The sequence below is a fragment of the Protobothrops mucrosquamatus genome, unplaced genomic scaffold (assembly GCF_001527695.2).
Source record: "Protobothrops mucrosquamatus isolate PMUCROS unplaced genomic scaffold, P.Mucros_1.0 scaffold664, whole genome shotgun sequence".
In the NCBI taxonomy this organism is placed as follows: Eukaryota; Metazoa; Chordata; class Lepidosauria; order Squamata; family Viperidae; genus Protobothrops; species Protobothrops mucrosquamatus.
The window spans coordinates 2,236-20,314 of record NW_015386952.1 but is presented as its reverse complement, the minus strand read 5'-3'; the positions used below and the strand labels follow the sequence as shown (position 1 = coordinate 20,314).

Below are 18,079 nucleotides of genomic sequence, written 5' to 3'. Positions count from 1 at the left end.
CATTAAGATCTCGCGTTGTTTGAAATAAGATGAAGCCGAGCGCTGTGAGTCTACTGGAAGCCACGAAAGCAGGAAAGGCGGGAAGAGAGGCGGCTAGCCCAGGGGTAGGCAACCTTGGCTCTTTTATGACTCGGGGACTTCAATTCCCAGAATTCCTGAGCCAGCTGCGCTGGCTCAGGAATTCTGGGAGTTGAAGTCCCCGAGTCATAAAAGAGCCAAGGTTGCCTACCCCTGGGCTAGCCCAAGGATTATTAAACTGCTGGCCCCTTTAAGAAAGCCTTTCCCTTTCTCATTGGTCGACGCAAGAGCGAGCCGCGACGTAATTTGAGAGATTGTTCAGTCTTGCTAAGCAGCCAGGCACGATCAAATCTCCCTCGCAGGCTGAGCGCGCTCTTGACGTAGCACACCCACCGGGCTGTGCTTATTGTTGCTATTGGCTGGAACGGCGGCGCATGCGTCCGGAGGGAAAAAGAAGCCTGCGCCCTTTTCCTTCCTTCGGGAGCGTTTCTTTCTAAGAGCCGTTACGTCACCTCGGGCTGCGCGGCTCCTTCTGTCTTTCCGTGTCGGGTGCGTGTCTGGTTTCCTTTCACCTCTCCTTCCCTTTCCCCTGTTTCCAACATGGCGGCGTCGGCTGGAGACGAGCAGTTCCCGTTCCAAGGGCTTCTGCCCAAGAAGGAAACCGGAGCTACCTCCTTCCTTTCCCGGTACCCGGAGTATGATGGACGGGGAGTTCTCTTGGCCATTTTAGACACGGGTGTGGATCCCGGCGCGCCGGGCATGCAGGTGAGATGCCAATGGAGGCCTCCCTAGCCTTAAACTGTATTTTTTTTTCCCATCTCTTTGTCTCTCTTCTTCCCGCTATAGGTAGTCCTCAACTTACGACCTCCATTGAGCCCAAAATGTATGTTGCTAAGTGAGACATTGGTTCAGTGAGTTTTGCCCCGTTTTACGATTGTTCTTGACGCATTTGGTTCAGTGAATCACTGCCGTTGTTAAATTAATAACACAGTTGGTTAAATGAATCCAGCTTCCCCGTTGACTTTGCTTGTCAGAAGGTCACAAAAAGGTGATTGCATGACCCCGGGACACTACAACCGTCATAAATGTGAGTCAGTGAGTCAAGCCTCTGAATGTAAATCATGTGACCATGGGGATGTTGCAACGGTCATAAGTGTAAAAAAACAGTCATAAGTCACTTTTTCAGTGCCCTTGTAACTTCAAACGGTCGCTAAGTGAACTGTTGTAAGTCGAGGACTACCAGTACTTTATACTTTGGATTGAACACAGTGTAAGAGAGATTTATTTTTCACAGCATTTCCTCCGACTGTTGCTCTTCAGTTGCCAAACCGCCCAGTATCAGGCTTTGTAGTTCAGCACATGGAAAAGCTTGATAAAAGGCATGGAGAAGATACAAGGAGAGCTGAGTGTCTTTCTTGGTGTAAAATGTGTCAGGCGCCCTTGGGGAAAGGGATTAAGGGACTGCTTCCTGTAGGAGACGCTCAAGGAGAAAGTTTTAATTCAAAAGGGAACTGCTTATTGGGATAAGAGAGACACAACCTAATTCATACCTTCTTTTTTTTCACTTCTTGTGATTTTGGCTCAGGCAACTTTAGAATGATAGGATTATTTTATTATTATTATTATTTATGGCATCTAACCCTAAAGACTTCTTTAAAATTCCCCCATAAGAAATTAAAGCAGCAGAAGGCAAGATGGCAAACAAACTTATATTCTCTGTATATGGTAGCTTTGAAGCAGGTAAAGTAAAAATAATCTCAAGGCAGCTTAAAGTCAGATGACTAAATGTGTATCCATGCACAGGTAGTCCTCAACTTATAACAGTTCGTTTAGTGACCATTCAAAGTTAGAATGGCACTGAAAAAAGTGACTTATGACCGTTTCTCACAGTTATGACTGTTGTAGCATCCCCATGGTCACATGATCAAAATTTGGATGCTTGGCAACTGGTTCATATTTATGATGGTTGCAGTTTCCTGGGATCATATGATGACATTTTGTGACCTTCTGATAAGCAAAGTCAATGAGCAAGCCAGGTTCAATTAACAACCATGTTATTAACAACTACAGTGATTCACTTAACAACTGTGATAATAAGAAAAGTCATAAAATGGAACAAAACTCATTTAACAAATGACTCCCTTAGCAACAGAAATTTGGGGCTCCATTGTGGTTGTAAGTTGAGGACTACCTGTAGTCCCAAGATGCTTTTCCAAAAGGCAACTGGACTTCCTTTCTTTTTTTCCCTTGAAAACTTTTCACTTCTCATCCAAGAAACTTCAATTCTAACTGAATGGAACTCAGAGTACTAATGACCAGATGAAATGCAAAGAATATAAATCCTTCCATTCCCCCATCATTCAGCTAGAACTGAAGAAGCTCTCAATCTCTATAGACATACATCCATGTAATTTTTGACAGCACTAGAGGTAATTTGTTACCGTCTTCTGAGGTTGTTTTTTTTTTTCAAACTTCCTACTTTACTGTGTAATTTTAGGATTCCTTAGTAGTCTTCCACCCAAGACCAATGATGACACGAAGGATAAGACGTATTTCCTATAAACCCAATAATATGAAAATATTTTTAAATTAAATATATAGTAGATTATAAGAATTCAGTTATACTTTAAAAGGTATGTTTTGTAAAACTGTACAAAGGATTTGAAAGGGAAGCTCTAATTGCACATGTCTCTCAAATGTTAAAGTAGTTACATTTTTGTAAGGCTTGTATATTTCACCAATAGTTCCAGTGGAAGTTTCCTTTGTACATAAACATCTGTATAACCTTTGGCAAAAACTGAGGCTGCTTCAGTGTTTCAAAGAGGGGCTTTGAAACTTTCAGATGCTTTGCTCAGCCTTAATGTTTGTGGTTTGAGTTTCCTAACTTGGTATCCAATGCAGTGGATGTTATATGCATTGTATTTAAGTAAAGAGAAACGGGGTTGTAATTGAAGTATCATTACAAGTGTTGCAGTCATCTTTATAAGTTAGCGTGATTGTTATAAGTTATACTGAATTCTTTAAAACTCTCCATTATACATAAAATACTGTGTTATTGAATGAAGTTGCTTCATCTGTACAAAATACAATTAAGAAATATATGTGGTCCTCTTAAAAACTGCCTGAAGTTGCAAATGGGATTGTGAATACTGAAGGATGTCAAATTTTAGGGGAAAAACAACAGAGTCAGGTATATTATTAAATGTTTTACATACGTGCTGTCATTAACTCCTCATGGTGGGAGGAGAAAAAAGCCCAAACTAGTTCTGTCATGCCACAGATTGTGCAATATTCTGTAACTATAATTGTGTTTACCCTGTTTGACATATTTAACAGTGATTAAATAACTGGAATTTAATTGTATGGGAATGTTTCAATTCATAATTAGCAGAAAGTTGAAGGAGTATAAATTATGAACATGTTACCTTGCTATTCAGTGGGTAGTGAACCTATGGCACATGTGCCAGAGGCGGCACTCAGAGCCCTCTCTATGGACACGTGTGCCGTCGCCCCAATCCCACCTCCCCCCGCAGCCCCCTCCTCACCAGCAACCCCCCTGGAGGAGAGCCCCGAGCGTGGCCTGCGTGGAGCAGCGCAGCCAAGGACATTGCAGCCGGGCAGCAGTGACAAGACTCTGCCCTTGTGCCCCATCGCACGCAGTTGATGCTGTGGTGTGCAGGCAGAGAGCGTGGCTGCCATGGCGCTGCTGAGGTGCCTGGGAGATCGGTGGGCCGTGGAGGCGGTGGGTGGCCCTGCGGGCGGGGCAGGGTTGGGGCGGAGCGGGCGGGGGGCGGAGCAAGGTTAGGGTTTTTGGGCAGTAGATCTCTAAAACAACTGCTATAGTTTTAAAATTCTTGTGTTGTCAGGTTGCAGCCTTTTCCTCTGTTAAGTACAGGAAGCAACTTGATTCAGATTGGTTTCTTTTATTTTCAGTAAAAAGCCTTTTCCACTTAAAAAGTCATATTTCCTTTCATTGATTTTTTTTAAAATTCTTTAGTGTGATATCCGAGATATAGATATGAATATCTTATCTTGGTGTGTTGATAATATTTTATAGTTCATATATTCATTAATGGAATTTGTGCATTTATATTTTTTCATAATTGTCCAGAAAGTTTGGTAAAGATGAAAAACACATTTTTTTGGGTCTTTGGGAAACCTTGTGAAATCTCTTTAACTTTCTTGGAGAACAATCATGTACCCTAGAATATAATTTAAGAAACACTGAATATAAAAATATAATTAAACCTAGTGTAACTGTTTTGTTATACATGTACCTTAGAATATAATTTAAGAAACACTGAATATAAAAATATAATTATAATTAAACCTAGTTCAGAATATAGGCCCTAAATTTCAATTTTACAAATAAAAGCCAAAATGAAATATTTTAAAATATAATGTACTTGTTATGCTTTTGGAAAGTACAATCATTATGCAAATGAATTCACAATGTAAATTTTGTTGAAAAAATTGGAAGTAAAAGTTCTTTGAGGGTGAGTTAGATCCAGCAGTATGATAACTGGAAGTTAGAAAATCTGGGTTCTGGTTGTACCTTAGTCATGGAAATTACAGTAGTTGGATTATTACAGACTTTGTGCCAGTCACTCTGTCTCAACTCTAGGAAGAAGGCAATGACAACCCACTTAAAAATATTACCAAGAAAATTAAACAAGGTTGTCCATGTATCAAACTTGAAGGCACACAAAAAAATCCTCACCTTCATTGTTGCCATTCTAAAAATTAAAACTTTAAATCTAGTCCATTACTTAAGGCTGAGTTTGGTTAACTCTGCTTTTGCCTTAGTCTGCCTCTTGTTACGTATGATTAAGAGTCCAATGGTAGTCAGCATACAGATTGTTGTAATAAAAACAAAAATTAAATAATTGATTGTATTAAGTTTGACATACAAGCAATTATATTATTTAGTTTTGAATTAAGACAGTTGCTATTTTGCTTTGATGTTAAAGCTGCTTTTAAAATGAATTTTGCATCATTGTTTTATCCTGGCCAATAAAGATCTGCCTCTGCTTTGTCATATCCTTCCAGTAGATTTTCCATACTGTCTTCTTTATGACAGTATCCAATTTATCTGCTTCCTTTTATGTAATTGAATTCCTATTCCTCCCACACTCTTTATAGGATGCTTATTTATCTTTTATTATATTTTATTATGTTTACGTTTCAAACTGTCTAATATGCATGTATTATGGCCATCATAAGTATAATTTGTTTTAAATGGCTAACATTGCCATGATTGGAGAGGATTGCCTTAATAGTTGTATCAAAATTTTGGGATTTTCTGTTGTGAGAGTTTCATAATCTCACAACAGTTTATGAATTAATAAAGACCTTTTTCAGAAAGATTTGGATGGGAATAAATTAAATGCAGGTAGTCCTCAGGTGATGATGGCATTTGGGACCAAAATTGCTATTGCTAAGTGACATTGTTGTAAAGTGCAATGTCGCATGACAGCATCGCTTAGCAACACCAATTCAGGCCATCCTGATTGCTGTCATTAAGCAAGGATTCTGTGGTTCATTAAGTAAGAACCTCATATGACTACAACTAGTATGATCTGAATGTCCCTGTTTGTTCTTAGTCTCTCTCTTTTTAAACTTTTCATATAATTAGCACAGGCTAATTAAATGTAATTCTCACTGAATTGTGGATTTTGCTTCTGTTGAATATGTGCTTATCTTGCTGTTTTAATGTGTGCTTTTAATTTGAACGTTATGGATATTGTTTATGTTGTGAATCAGCTTGCCTTTAGAAAAGGCTGAACTACATGTAATCAAATAAATTTAGGTTGTGTCTGCTATAACAGATAGATAGCATGATTCCAACTCATGTAGCAGTTTTATTTGTTTTATAAAATAGAATATTCATGGATTTTATGTGCTTTTATTTATTATTTTTAGATCACAACTGATGGAAAACCCAAGATAGTTGACATAATTGATACAACTGGCAGTGGGGATGTAAATACTTCAACTGTTACAGAATCAAAAGATGGAGAAATTACTGGTCTTTCAGGAAGAATTTTAAAGGTAACAGTATTTGGCATTAAATTGTGATGTCCTCTTTTGAAACAAAAAAGTTATTGTTCAACTGTATATGCATTGATGACTTGTTATGATAAATTATCTTGAGTCTATAGTTGCATTCATATTTATTTTTACTTGTCATCATGTCTAAGAGCAAAGGATTTTTTAAAAAAAATTACCACAAATATTTGTATATTAAATATATGTTTGATAGTAATATATTTACAGTCATCTGATGTTTTATAGCCTTATGTTTATTTGTAATAGGCTGTGCAATGCTTTGGATCTGGGGACAACAAAGTGCTTTGGAACCTGTGAGGGTGCATTCATAGCACCTCTCTGCAAGACCTTTAAGAAAATATATATCTTTTCTTGAAAATTCACAAAAATTAGTTTAAAGAGTTGCAGAAAGCTGCACCCTCATGTTTTCCAAAGGGCCTTTCAAAGAAAAGCATTTCACAGTACTTATTTGTAATTTAATTGAAAGTTTTCCTCAACATAGTACACCAAGACTGTTATCTGCAGCTTGAGCCATATATAGTGCATGCAGTCCTCTATTTACAGACTTTGTAGTTACAAACTCTAGCCAATAGTGTCTAACCTGTCTGCAACTCCAGCCTAAAAGATCCCTGAAGGTGGGAAAAGACGGGAATGGGATTCTTTTACAGTGTACTATGAGCCTCCTGTCAAGAACAATGGTTGTGTGGGGCAGATGGAACACCTTGGCTGAGTGGAGGCAGGCGAGGCCCCACCCAAAGCACCCCAGGAGGGGGGAGAGTTACGGTGGGGAGGAGTACTTGTGAACAGGCTACATTCCAAGAGGCACTTTTTGTTAGTAAGTCCAAGCAAGTACAAAAAAAATAATACATAATGCAGTTTTTATCTTACATAAGTTACATTTTTTCTTTTTCATCCAGTCAAACATAGGTTTGATATTGTAGAGCTTTTATGTGAAGAGCTTACATAATAGTGCAGTTGTTTACAAGCAGAACATACCAGAAAGAGGAAAACAACTCAAGTATCACTTTGTATGTAGACTGAAAACTTAGTGCTATGGATTTCTGCAATTTATGCATGCCTTCTAAGGGTGAGCAAACAAATGTTGAATGTAGTGATGCTAACTTGTGAGTATATATGCATAGAAATCAACTGTAGCTAAGGTTAATAGTTCTATTATAAATAATATCAATGATTGCTTGAAGTGTACAAAGCAAATGCAATTTATGTTTCTCTTTTCTTTCCTTTTTTTAGATACCAACTAACTGGATAAATCCTTCAGGAAAATATCACATTGGCTTAAAAAATGGTTATGATTTCTATCCTAAAGCTCTTAAAGAGAGAATACAGGTATTATTTTATACCCTTTATCCTAACCTGTATTGTATCTGAAGTAATTTTGAACCACAAAAAAGAAAGAAACACATTTAGGTTATTGTGACTTTCTAATTCTATAAGTCTAAGTGCTGTTGCTATTCTAATTCTGTTATACTTTATTATTCTTCACCCTCTGGCAAACTATTTTTTCCCATCCCCAAGATTTCTCATAGAAGCCATAGTTTCTTATTTAAGCAATAACTAAACATTACAGTTATTTTCAACACAGAAACAATTAGTAAATAAATAGAAGGGAGCATGTAAGCAAGGCTATAAAATACCATTTTACCTTTTTTTTTCTTAAATGAGATTTTGTAAACTGTGATTTTCAACTTCTGTTATAGAACCTGGAAAAAAGGCTGTGGCTTTCCATCAAATTTTTGCTAATATTGGAGAGGCTGGGTTCTTCAGGATGTATTTCACTTCCTTTAGAGAATCATAGTTCAGTTGGTCCTTTCAAAAGGAATAAAAAAAGAATAAAATAATTCTAATTTACATTTCCCTCCCATCAGCATCTTTTCATGTGTGCACATTGACCAGCTGATTATGCAATATTGCATAGCTACTGCAAGGAGAATTTTAAACATAATATTGTGACCCCTTGCATTATCAGCAAGAGCATGTGAGAAGTGTTCTGAAGTAAAATTACTATAAAGCTAGTTGATGATCTTTTTTCCTTTCATTATCAGAAGAAGCCCTTGACTCACAGCCACAATCGAGACCAGAATTTTTAGTCATTGAATGAAGCAGTCATTAAGGAAGATACAATGTGACTGTTTCGTCCAATGAGCACAATCCCACTGTTCTCGGTGTGGTTATTAAGTGATCTTCCAATTTGTTAAAGAGATGGAGCAAAACAGCCGCCCGCTGAAGGGACTCTGCCCATCTGGGGCTGAAATGCTCAGCTGGGCAGCCCTTTCACTCTCAAAGAGCTGCCTGCCAGAAGGTCTCTGCCCTGCGTGGGACCAGAATCCTCCACAGGCTGGCTGAAAAAGGTCTGTCCTGAAATCCAAGCAGGATTTGGGTATGGAGTGCTTTTGAAGCATGAGGCCTTTGCAGCGAGTCCCAGAGACAAGAAGGGGACTCGTTTCTGATGCTGCAAACAGTCCGTGCCAAAATCCTGCTTGGATTTCAGGACAGGCCTTTTTCAGCAAGGCCCCAGAGATGGGAAGGAATCTTGTTGGCAGACAGAAATACTTGAGATCTTCCCATTCACTTTCTGGGGAAAGTGCCTAGGAAAATTTCAAATGATAATCACATGATCATGGGGCACTTGGCAACCAGTCGTAGGGGCGAATGGGTTTCCAAGTATCCAGGTCGCAATCACATGACCGTGAGGGCACTGCAACAACCATAACTTTGGACACAGATGTTCAGCCCAGGTGTTCAGAATTTTGAATGGTTTCTGAACCTAATGTTCATTAAGCAAGGAGTACTTATACTAATAACTGTTGTTTGATATGTTTGAGTTTACTCTTATTCCCTTTGAATTAAGAGAAAACCCTGAAACTTCTTTTTAGCACTATCCTTGCAACAGCATTTTAAGCATTCTGGGAGTTTATTTCTATTTGTCTGTATTGATAAAGTGTTATAATATTGAAAAATGCATATAAAAAGCAAGATTAAGACAATTGATCCATTTCAAAGTTTACATTTGAGATAAGATATTGAATTCATTGTGGTAAAAAAATAGCACAGAGTGTTGATATTTTTAAAAAATCTGTTATTTTTTGTTTATTTCAGAAAGAACGCAAGGAAAAACTTTGGGATCCTGTCCACAGATTAGCACTAGCAGAAGCCTGTAGAAAACAAGAAGAATTTGAAGCTGCTCAAACTTCTCCATCACAGGTTTGTATATTAGTGTCTATTTTAGAAGAAAAAAGCTTAAATGGTTATAATAGTTGCAAAGTACTAGTAAGACCCACATGTGGAAGATTACTTCTGCGTAACATAATCACAAATGGCAATTTGTCTAAAACAATCTGAAGGGTGATTTCATGTTATGAATCCTTTCCTTAAATTACTTACACTTTAAAATTATTTATTACAATGAGCTGATAATATTTTCGTTTGAAACGATATTCAGGTTAAATTTCTCAATGCCATTGAACATTTGGAATTGCCTTGTATTGCCTTGCCTTTTATTGTATAGTGAGCACCCAGATGGCTCTGCTTTGGAGTTTTAATAGCTTAAGATTGTAGGCACATGAAATATTTAAGTTTAATTGTTTTCTCTAGAGTTATAATTACAGAACTTATTCTCTTAAAGTCAGGCTGTAACTAGGCTCAAATTCAAAGGTCTTTCAATACCTGTAGGGCAGGGGTGTCAAACTCGCAACATCACATGACGTGTCGCAATATATCGCAACTTTTTTGCCATTGCCGGCAATGGGATGGGCGTGGTTTCGCTATGATGCATTCGGCCCATGGGCCGGCAGTTTGATACCCCTGCTGTAGGGTAATACTTTTTCAAAAATTATTCAAAGCATTTATATCTTTTTCCACAATTGAAAAAAAAGCTTCTAGGATTACTTGCAGATTAATAAAAAAGACAGTCCCTTCCCCCAGGGTTGTAATTAAAAGTGACATCACCCAAAATAAAATACGTAGGTGAGAAGAAAGGACAAAATCATATATCACTGCTTAATTTGTCTTCTGGCCTTTAGAAAGTCTGTGAAAAATTAGTTATTTCATCAAGCCTTGGGGCGAAGGATGCTGGGATTATCTTTCCAGATGACAAGTCAGTTTTGTTTTAGTCTGGAAAGTTAATACCCATTTTTATATGAATGTTTTACAAGTTAACAATTAATTTTAAGCTTAATTAATCTGTTTTTAATCCAGATAATGGATTTAGGGAGTTTTATACAGTACCACTCAGATTTGATTGATTAGAGCAGCCTATAAGCTCTGTAAAGGAGAAAGAAAGAAATATGAAGGTAACAATTGCAATGCAGCTGCAAGTAATATACAGTAAAATATTAAAAAAAAATACTTCAAACATGAGTTGCTTGTATCTGAATAAATAAAATATCTGTTTCTGTATTTCCTTAATAACCATAAAAAAGACAAGTTTAGGCAAAAGCATAAGGCACTTAGTGTATGTGGCATAGCAATAAATATCGTATATATCTTAACTGGGTCCAGTAGCTATAAAACAGCAAGCTATAAACTTGCTGTTAATGAGCGGATGGTTTCAGGCAACAGGGATGAAGATTCAAATGAGCATTCCAATTGATGCAGATAAGTAATGGATGAACTGCTACTGGGTGCAGTATAACGCTACGCTATAATTTTTATTGCAATGAGAGAGGAGCATGTCTTCTTTTTTCTCTGTGGGGGTGTGTGTCTATTTTAGCATACTTTTTCATGAGACGCTTTATTTTCCAGGAAAACAAATTAATGAAGGAAGAGCTTCAGAGTCAAGTGGAATTGCTAAACTCTTTTGAGAAAAAATATAATGATCCTGGCCCTGTTTATGACTGCTTGGTGTGGCACGATGGTGAAACTTGGAGGTAATTTTTTTTCTTTATATTAAAATACCAATTCATTTTTAATTAGACTTTAACTGTGAAAAAAGAGTTAAAGGAAAAGTAAGTGTGGTGTAACTTTTCCTTTACTGATGGACTAGAAGACCGCCGAAGTCCCTTCCAACTCTGTTGTGTAATAATAATAATAGTGCCTCTGGATAGTTACCACAGGACACAGAAATGGTTGCTGCACCCTCCATATAGTATTATCAGTTGTTAAATTTTGCAAGTGTGTTTGTTTGTGTTCATTTTTTCTGGTTAAAATTTGCCAGATTACTTGTTTTAATTTTTAGAAAAAGTAAAACTATGGTTTTAAACGTTTGTTCTTCCTGTATTCAGGGGAGTGATTTCAAAAACTCAATTAAAAAAAAATCTTTTAGAAAAGTAAGCAAAGCATGCTCTTACTTAAAAAAGACTTTTTCTACATTTATGGCCCTGTTTTTTAGAACTCCACAAAAAAGTTAAAACATTATTAAGCCTTTTTTATTTTGTAATATAGAAATAGGGTTTACTTATAAAGTACAATGAAGCCTAAGGTTCTGTTAATTATTCACTATACTTGATTCTTATCTGAATCCATATAGAATTAGGACTAGGGTTAGGATTAATTTAATCATTCACTACAGAGTGGGCTAGTAGGTTTTTTCTTTTGGGTTGGGTTAAATATGTCATATTCAGTAGGTATCATAAACTGGTAATATAGGCATCATATAGATTTTGTTTACTTTGAGAATCTCACTGAACTATATACTCTCATTAAAATTAGTATATTCTATTACTGCTGTAGGTTGTCAGTAAATTATATCTGTCTAGATAATGTTCTAATGACCTGGTACATAGTAATAATGATAGTAATAATAAAGATGCACAGTGAAATTATTCTACCTTGAAAGCAATTGAGGAAAAATAAAATCTAAAATTTGATTTAGTGTATTTGCTAATTCAAATCTGAGTGTAATTGTATGAGGATTGTTACAGATTGGGAGTATACTTGTGTTTTAAAGTAGCAGTTTTTATTTGCACAGCTAAAATCAATTTTGAATTTAGTCTGTGTAGCTGATCATGAGGCTTAAAATCGTGAGCAGGATCACATTAGTAAACAAATACGAAAATTGCTATTGTGACTGAATGGCATACAGCATTTGAGAGAAACATACAATTTCATAAGAGGGAAGAACTGAGAATCAATCTGTCTTTATGCATCTTTTCCACAGAGCTTGCTTAGATTCCAATGAAACTGGTGACCTTTCTAATTGTACTGTTCTACGGAACTACAGAGAAGGTCAAGAATATGGATCTTTTGGAACATCAGAAATGTTAAATTACTCTGTCAATATTTATGATGAAGGCAATTTGCTTTCGATTGTGACAAGTGGAGGTAAGACTACAACATTCTAAAATATATGTACTAAATATATAGTTTGTCTTAATCTGAAAGAAAACTGTTGTCTTAAATTTTAAAAGTAAATACATATTTGATAATAGCAAAACATAGTTATGAACTTTCAGTACAGTAATGTTTTAATCATAGATTAAGTAAGAAGATTGAAAACATTAGTTTAATTACAAATTGCTTGGGTTGCATAAAATCTTGCATGAGAGAATGTAATATAATGTTTTATATATTACATAATTATGAGCATTTATAAAGAAAACATTTTTAAAAAGAAACTGATGATTAAAGAGAAATACAAACAAGAAAAAAGCTAAAAAGAGAAAAAAGTACAAAAATGTATTATCCTATTTAGAATAAATGATCCATTTTTAAAAAGTCAACATTAAACTTTGATTGATCAGTCTTTTCATTGATAGATAGAGTTCAAACATAAAGAGTAAAACCATGTTGGTTCAAGATTGGAAAGACTTTGTAACCCAGATTTACAGATTAGTAGATGAATGTTCACTAAATTACTGTATAATGTTTAAATTAACAGAATTATAAAGTTGGAAGGGACCTTGGAGGTTTTCTACTCCAACCCCCTGCTCAAGCAGGAGACCCTATACCATTCCAGACAAGTGACTGTCCAGTCTCTTTTTAAAAGCCTCCAGTGATGGAGAACCCACAACCTCTGAAGGCAAGCCATTCCACTGGTTTATTGTTCTCACTGTCAGGAAGTTTCTCCTTAGTTTTAGGTTGTTTCTCTCCTTGGTTGGTTTCCAACCATTCCTTCTTGTCTTGCCTTCTGGTGCTTTGGAAAATAGATTGACCCCTTCTTCTTTGTAGCAGCCCCTCAAATATTGGAACACTGCTATCATGTTGTCTCTAGTCCTTCTTTTCACTAGACTAGACATGCTCAATTACTGCAACTGTTGTTCATATGTTTTAGCCCCCTTCCCCCTAATGTATGCTGTGTGCTCCTTCTTCCAAAAATATAATCAGTTTTCAAATTAGGTTTATCCCACAATGAAAAAGGTTCTTTGAGACGCCCAAAGTCTTGCCTTGCTCATGATGTCATCTTAATTTATCCACCTCTCCTGAGGAGAATAACAGTAATGTTGCATTGCCTCCCATTTGTACAGACTCTGCCTGACAGTGAACTGGTGGAGCCCTAACTCTTTGCCAAAAGTTGTGTAAGCTTTTCCATCCTGGTGAGCCTAAACAATTGTCTTCCAGAGACCCTTAGTAATGTCCTTTGTTTGAGCCATGACACATACCTGTATTGTGCAGATCAGATAGTGAATACAGACAGAACTTCCCACACTCTCACCTCATTATCATCCTACTGATTGAAATACTTGACTATAATTTCACTTTCAAATGAATTGATCCTAGAAGTTCACACACTTTTGCCATACACTTATTTATTTAGCATATGGCATAGTATATACATGGACAAGCAATATAAATTAACGTTTCAACTAAATTAGTAGAACCCAATAAGATATAAATGTCAAAAAGATCTATGTTCAAATAGTAATGTCTAGCTAGACCATCTAACCATTAAAATGCAGCATTGTTTAAATTAAAAAAATAAAATATTGGACCAGTATATGCCCTCAGCTTATAGATGATCACGATGTGATCTACAGTTTGACATGGGACCCCCCACAGTCACACTGAGGGGAGGATACTATGCTCCATTTATACAGAGTCCCGGTAGGAATCATGTGACGTGCAAATCCTATTCAGGATTGTCCATTGCTGATGTGGTAATTCAAAGCATGGCACCTTTTTGGTAAAATCATTGACATGTCTTCCTATAACTGGGCATTCAGCAACCCATTTGGCTTTCATTATGTAGCTTTGAATAATTTCCTCAATAAATCAACAAATATAATGTTTTGACACTTTTGTTTAATCCAGGACTTTTTCTCTAGGTCTAGGCCTTCTGTGGAGAGTAGATAACATTATAGGTCATATTTATGTAGAAATATTGAAAATTCAAAAAGATTAACTAATTTTTAAATACACCTGTAGGTGAAAATCTCCTTAGAATTGGATGGCCTTTGAATTGCTACAATTCAGAACTTCTAAATTCTAATAGGCACCAGGATGACACTTTGGCAACAACTTTCTGGCCTGAGGTTCAGATGTAAAATTGAATCTTGACTGAATTGTGATGATACTTGATCCATATTGGTTGAGGTATTAAATATGGGAGAGAATGGAAAGCTGTAAGGCATCCCACAACACTCAAAGTTCCAACCTCTCTAGCCCAACCTTTGGAGGCAATGGAAAAGGATATCATCAGAAATCAAATAATATTAGGAGGGTCACACTCACCTGTTCTAGTCTCTTCAGAGGTTGTCCATAAGCATAATCAATGTATCCTCAGGGAATGGGAGGATTGGAGAGTAATCAATGATTAGCCAGGATTTCTGGGTTTAGTGATGATTTCCTGAGGAAGGGTGTATGACCACCTTTAATGCATACTTACTACCATCTTGGAGACCTCCCATCAGCAAAAAAGAGCAGTGATCCTGAGTATAAAATGGCAGATTATAGAATACTCATTTTACTTTAATCTTTCTCCAATTTTGTGTTAAAATGTATTGCACAACAGAACTATCAGTCACAATTAGTGCAAATTGTGCAGACCGGTATGAAATGTGGCAAATTATGGATCTCTTTTCATAACAATACACTTAATTGGGAATTCAATTTTTTTCAGGTGCACACGGAACACATGTTGCTAGTATAGCTGCTGGGTATTTTCCTGAACAGCCAGATAGAAATGGTATAGCCCCTGGTGCACAAATACTTGCTATTAAGATTGGTGATACAAGGTTAAGCACTATGGAAACCGGGACTGGTCTTATCAGAGCAGTAAGTATTGACAAAATCGTTGCACAGAAAATCTAATCATAAAGCATGCCTTTATATTTCCGGAATAGTACTCTAAAATGTTCTTGGGCTTCCTTTATGTCTCTTTTGAGATATGAATAAAATGCCTTTCTTAGAATGCTTTCCAAGTTGGCACTAAATGTACACAGCGGTGAACTGAAACAAGCTTTCTATAGTAGCTATGTTAGTAAAGAATGAATGGTTGTTAAACATAGGAGGGCCAAGTAGTTCATCCTGGCATGCCAGATTTTCTCAAGTCAAAATGATCAGGGTAAATTTGTTATTTAAACATGCTTAATCATATGAAACTTCTGCATGTTCCTCAAAGGACAAGGCCATAGCAATACCATTTTGACAGTTAGGAAGGATTTGCCCTTCTGACTGAAGCTTCCAGGATCTTGCCTCTGAGATAAGAGAGTTAGATACATATTTGGTAGGAAATTCTGTGGGTATAACTGTCTTTTGTCTTCCTTTTGCTAGTTAGACTGCAATCATGCAATCATATTATTTTTATTTAATAAAAATGAAGAATAACAGAATAGAATAACAAAGTTGAAAGGGAGCTTGGAGGTCTTCTAATCCAACCCCTTGCTCAGGCAAGAAACCCTATAATATTTCAAACAAATAGTTATCCAATCTCTTCTTAAAAACCTCCAGTATTGGAACACCCACAGCTTCTGGATGCAAGTCGTTTCCACTGATTAATTGTTTTAAATGTCAGGAAATTTCTCCTTAGTTCTAAGTTGGTTCTCTCCTTGATTAGTTTCCCTCCATTCCTTCTTGTCCTGCCTTCAGGTGCTTTGGAGAATACATTGACACCCTCTTCTTTGTGGCAGCCCCTCAAATATTGGAACACTGCTATCAGATCACCTCTAGTCCTTTTCATTAAACTAGACATACCCAGTTCTTCATATGTTTTAGCCTTCAGTCCCCTAATCATCTTTGTTGCTCTTCTGCACTCTTTCTAGAGTCTCAACATCTTTTTTATATCGTGGCAAACAAAACTGGATGCAATATTCCAAATGTGGTCTTACCAAGTCATTATAAAGTGGTACTAACACTTCACATGACCTTGATTGTATTCCTTTGGTAATGCAACTTAGGACTGCATTGGCTGGCTCATATTTAAGTGATTGTCTACTAGGACTTTAAGATCCCTCTCTCAGTTACCACTATTGAGCCAGGTACCACCTATTCTGTACGGGTGCATTTGGTTTTTCTTGCCTAAACATAGAACCTTACTTTTCTCACTATTGAATAAGATAAGATAAGATAAAATAATACTTTAATAATTTTGATAAAATAAAAGAATTACATAGGAAAGGCTGGTATCATAGTTTAGTTTAATCTAAAATGGCAGCGTTGGATAGGGAGTGCTTCTTGAAGAGTTGCCAATTATTTCCAAAGCTCCCATGATATATTTTCATAATGCTAGGATGAACTGTCAATAGTGCAGCTGCAATAACACAATTAAAAAAACAGATAATGTGAAAAACTAAGTTGAAAGAGTTGCTGTTGGAATGAAATGTATAGAAACTAGACTAAGGAATAACCATCAATCTGCAAGATTAAATGTTTTAGAAGTGAATTTTGAAGGAACTGAGTTTTATTTTTTCAAATCCACTTTGTTTAATATCAGTTGGCCTTTATGATGGGTAGAGCTTTAAACTGTGTTTTTGTAAACATAATACAAAATGCAAGAGGTCTATTTCTAAAATTTTCATTTTTTACTTCTGATTAAATTAACAATTAGCTACAGATAAATGGTATTGTTTATGCAGTGCTGAGCTTAAACATTTTTTTTTTACTTTGACAGATGATAGAAACAATAAAATATAAATGTGACCTTGTCAACTACAGTTATGGGGAGGCAACTCACTGGCCAAATGCTGGGTAAGGAGATTATATATTTATGAGTATTACTTTGCTCTCTGCCAGCAGTGGGAAGCTCATTTAATTTAAAATAATGAATTAACCAAGAATAGAACTGTTGTGTCACGAATTACTGAAGCATTCTATGTTTACATCCTAGAAATCATATACAGTTGGAGTGACTGTGGAGAGCCAACACCACAGTAGGGAATTTCAACAGAACAAATTTCTGATGGGGAATAGCAGGAGAGTGTTGTTGTGGTAGATCAAATGAGCAAATTCTATTCCCCTTTCCACTTTTTCATGGGAAGCTTTATTCATTTTGTACAGTGTTCTGATGCCACACTGCTGATTATGATGCTTTGTGTGCCAAGAGGAAGGTAATACATTGCAGTCCACAAACGTGGTGATAGCATGAGTAGATGCAGCTTGTAGGAATCTATACAATAAAGGTTATCTCTGTCATAAATGAAGAAAGAATAAAAGTAAGTGAAAAAGCCCTTTCTCAGTTTGTGATGTCTTGTATCTCTTCTAGGAGAATGTGTGAAGTTATTAATGAAGCAGTATGGAAACACAATGTAATTTATGTTTCAAGTGCTGGGAACAATGGTCCCTGTTTGTCTACTGTTGGATGCCCAGGGGGGACAACATCTAGTGTGATTGGCAAGTATTTACAATTATAGCACTAGTAATATCATTTTGACTTATATACCACTCCATTTACAACCCTCTCTCAGCGGTTTACAGAGTCAGCACATTGCCCACAACAATCTGGGTCCTTCTTTTATAGACCTTGGAAGGATGAAAGGCTGAGTCAACCTTGAGCCCATCAGAATTGAACTCCATACTGTGGGCAGAGTTAGCCTGCAATACTGCATTCTAACTGCTGTGCCACCAATTACACTAATTATCAAATTCGTTTCTTAAGAATTAAAAGGAGCTTTGAAATGTTTAT

At 36.5% G+C, this 18,079-nt stretch overlaps 1 protein-coding gene across 1 annotated transcript; it reads left to right on the top strand.

Moving 5' to 3' along the window:
- Positions 1-600: 600 nt before the first annotated feature.
- On the top strand, positions 601-17,791 carry LOC107289286 (tripeptidyl-peptidase 2; the record flags this gene model as incomplete). Its single annotated transcript, XM_015818014.1, has 9 exons — positions 601-783; positions 5,941-6,069; positions 7,318-7,413; positions 9,184-9,288; positions 10,828-10,952; positions 12,182-12,345; positions 15,080-15,234; positions 17,069-17,145; positions 17,660-17,791. Coding segments are annotated over exons 1-9 (1,148 nt in total), but the record flags the coding sequence as incomplete, so codon positions are not given.
- Positions 17,792-18,079: the final 288 nt, after the last annotated feature.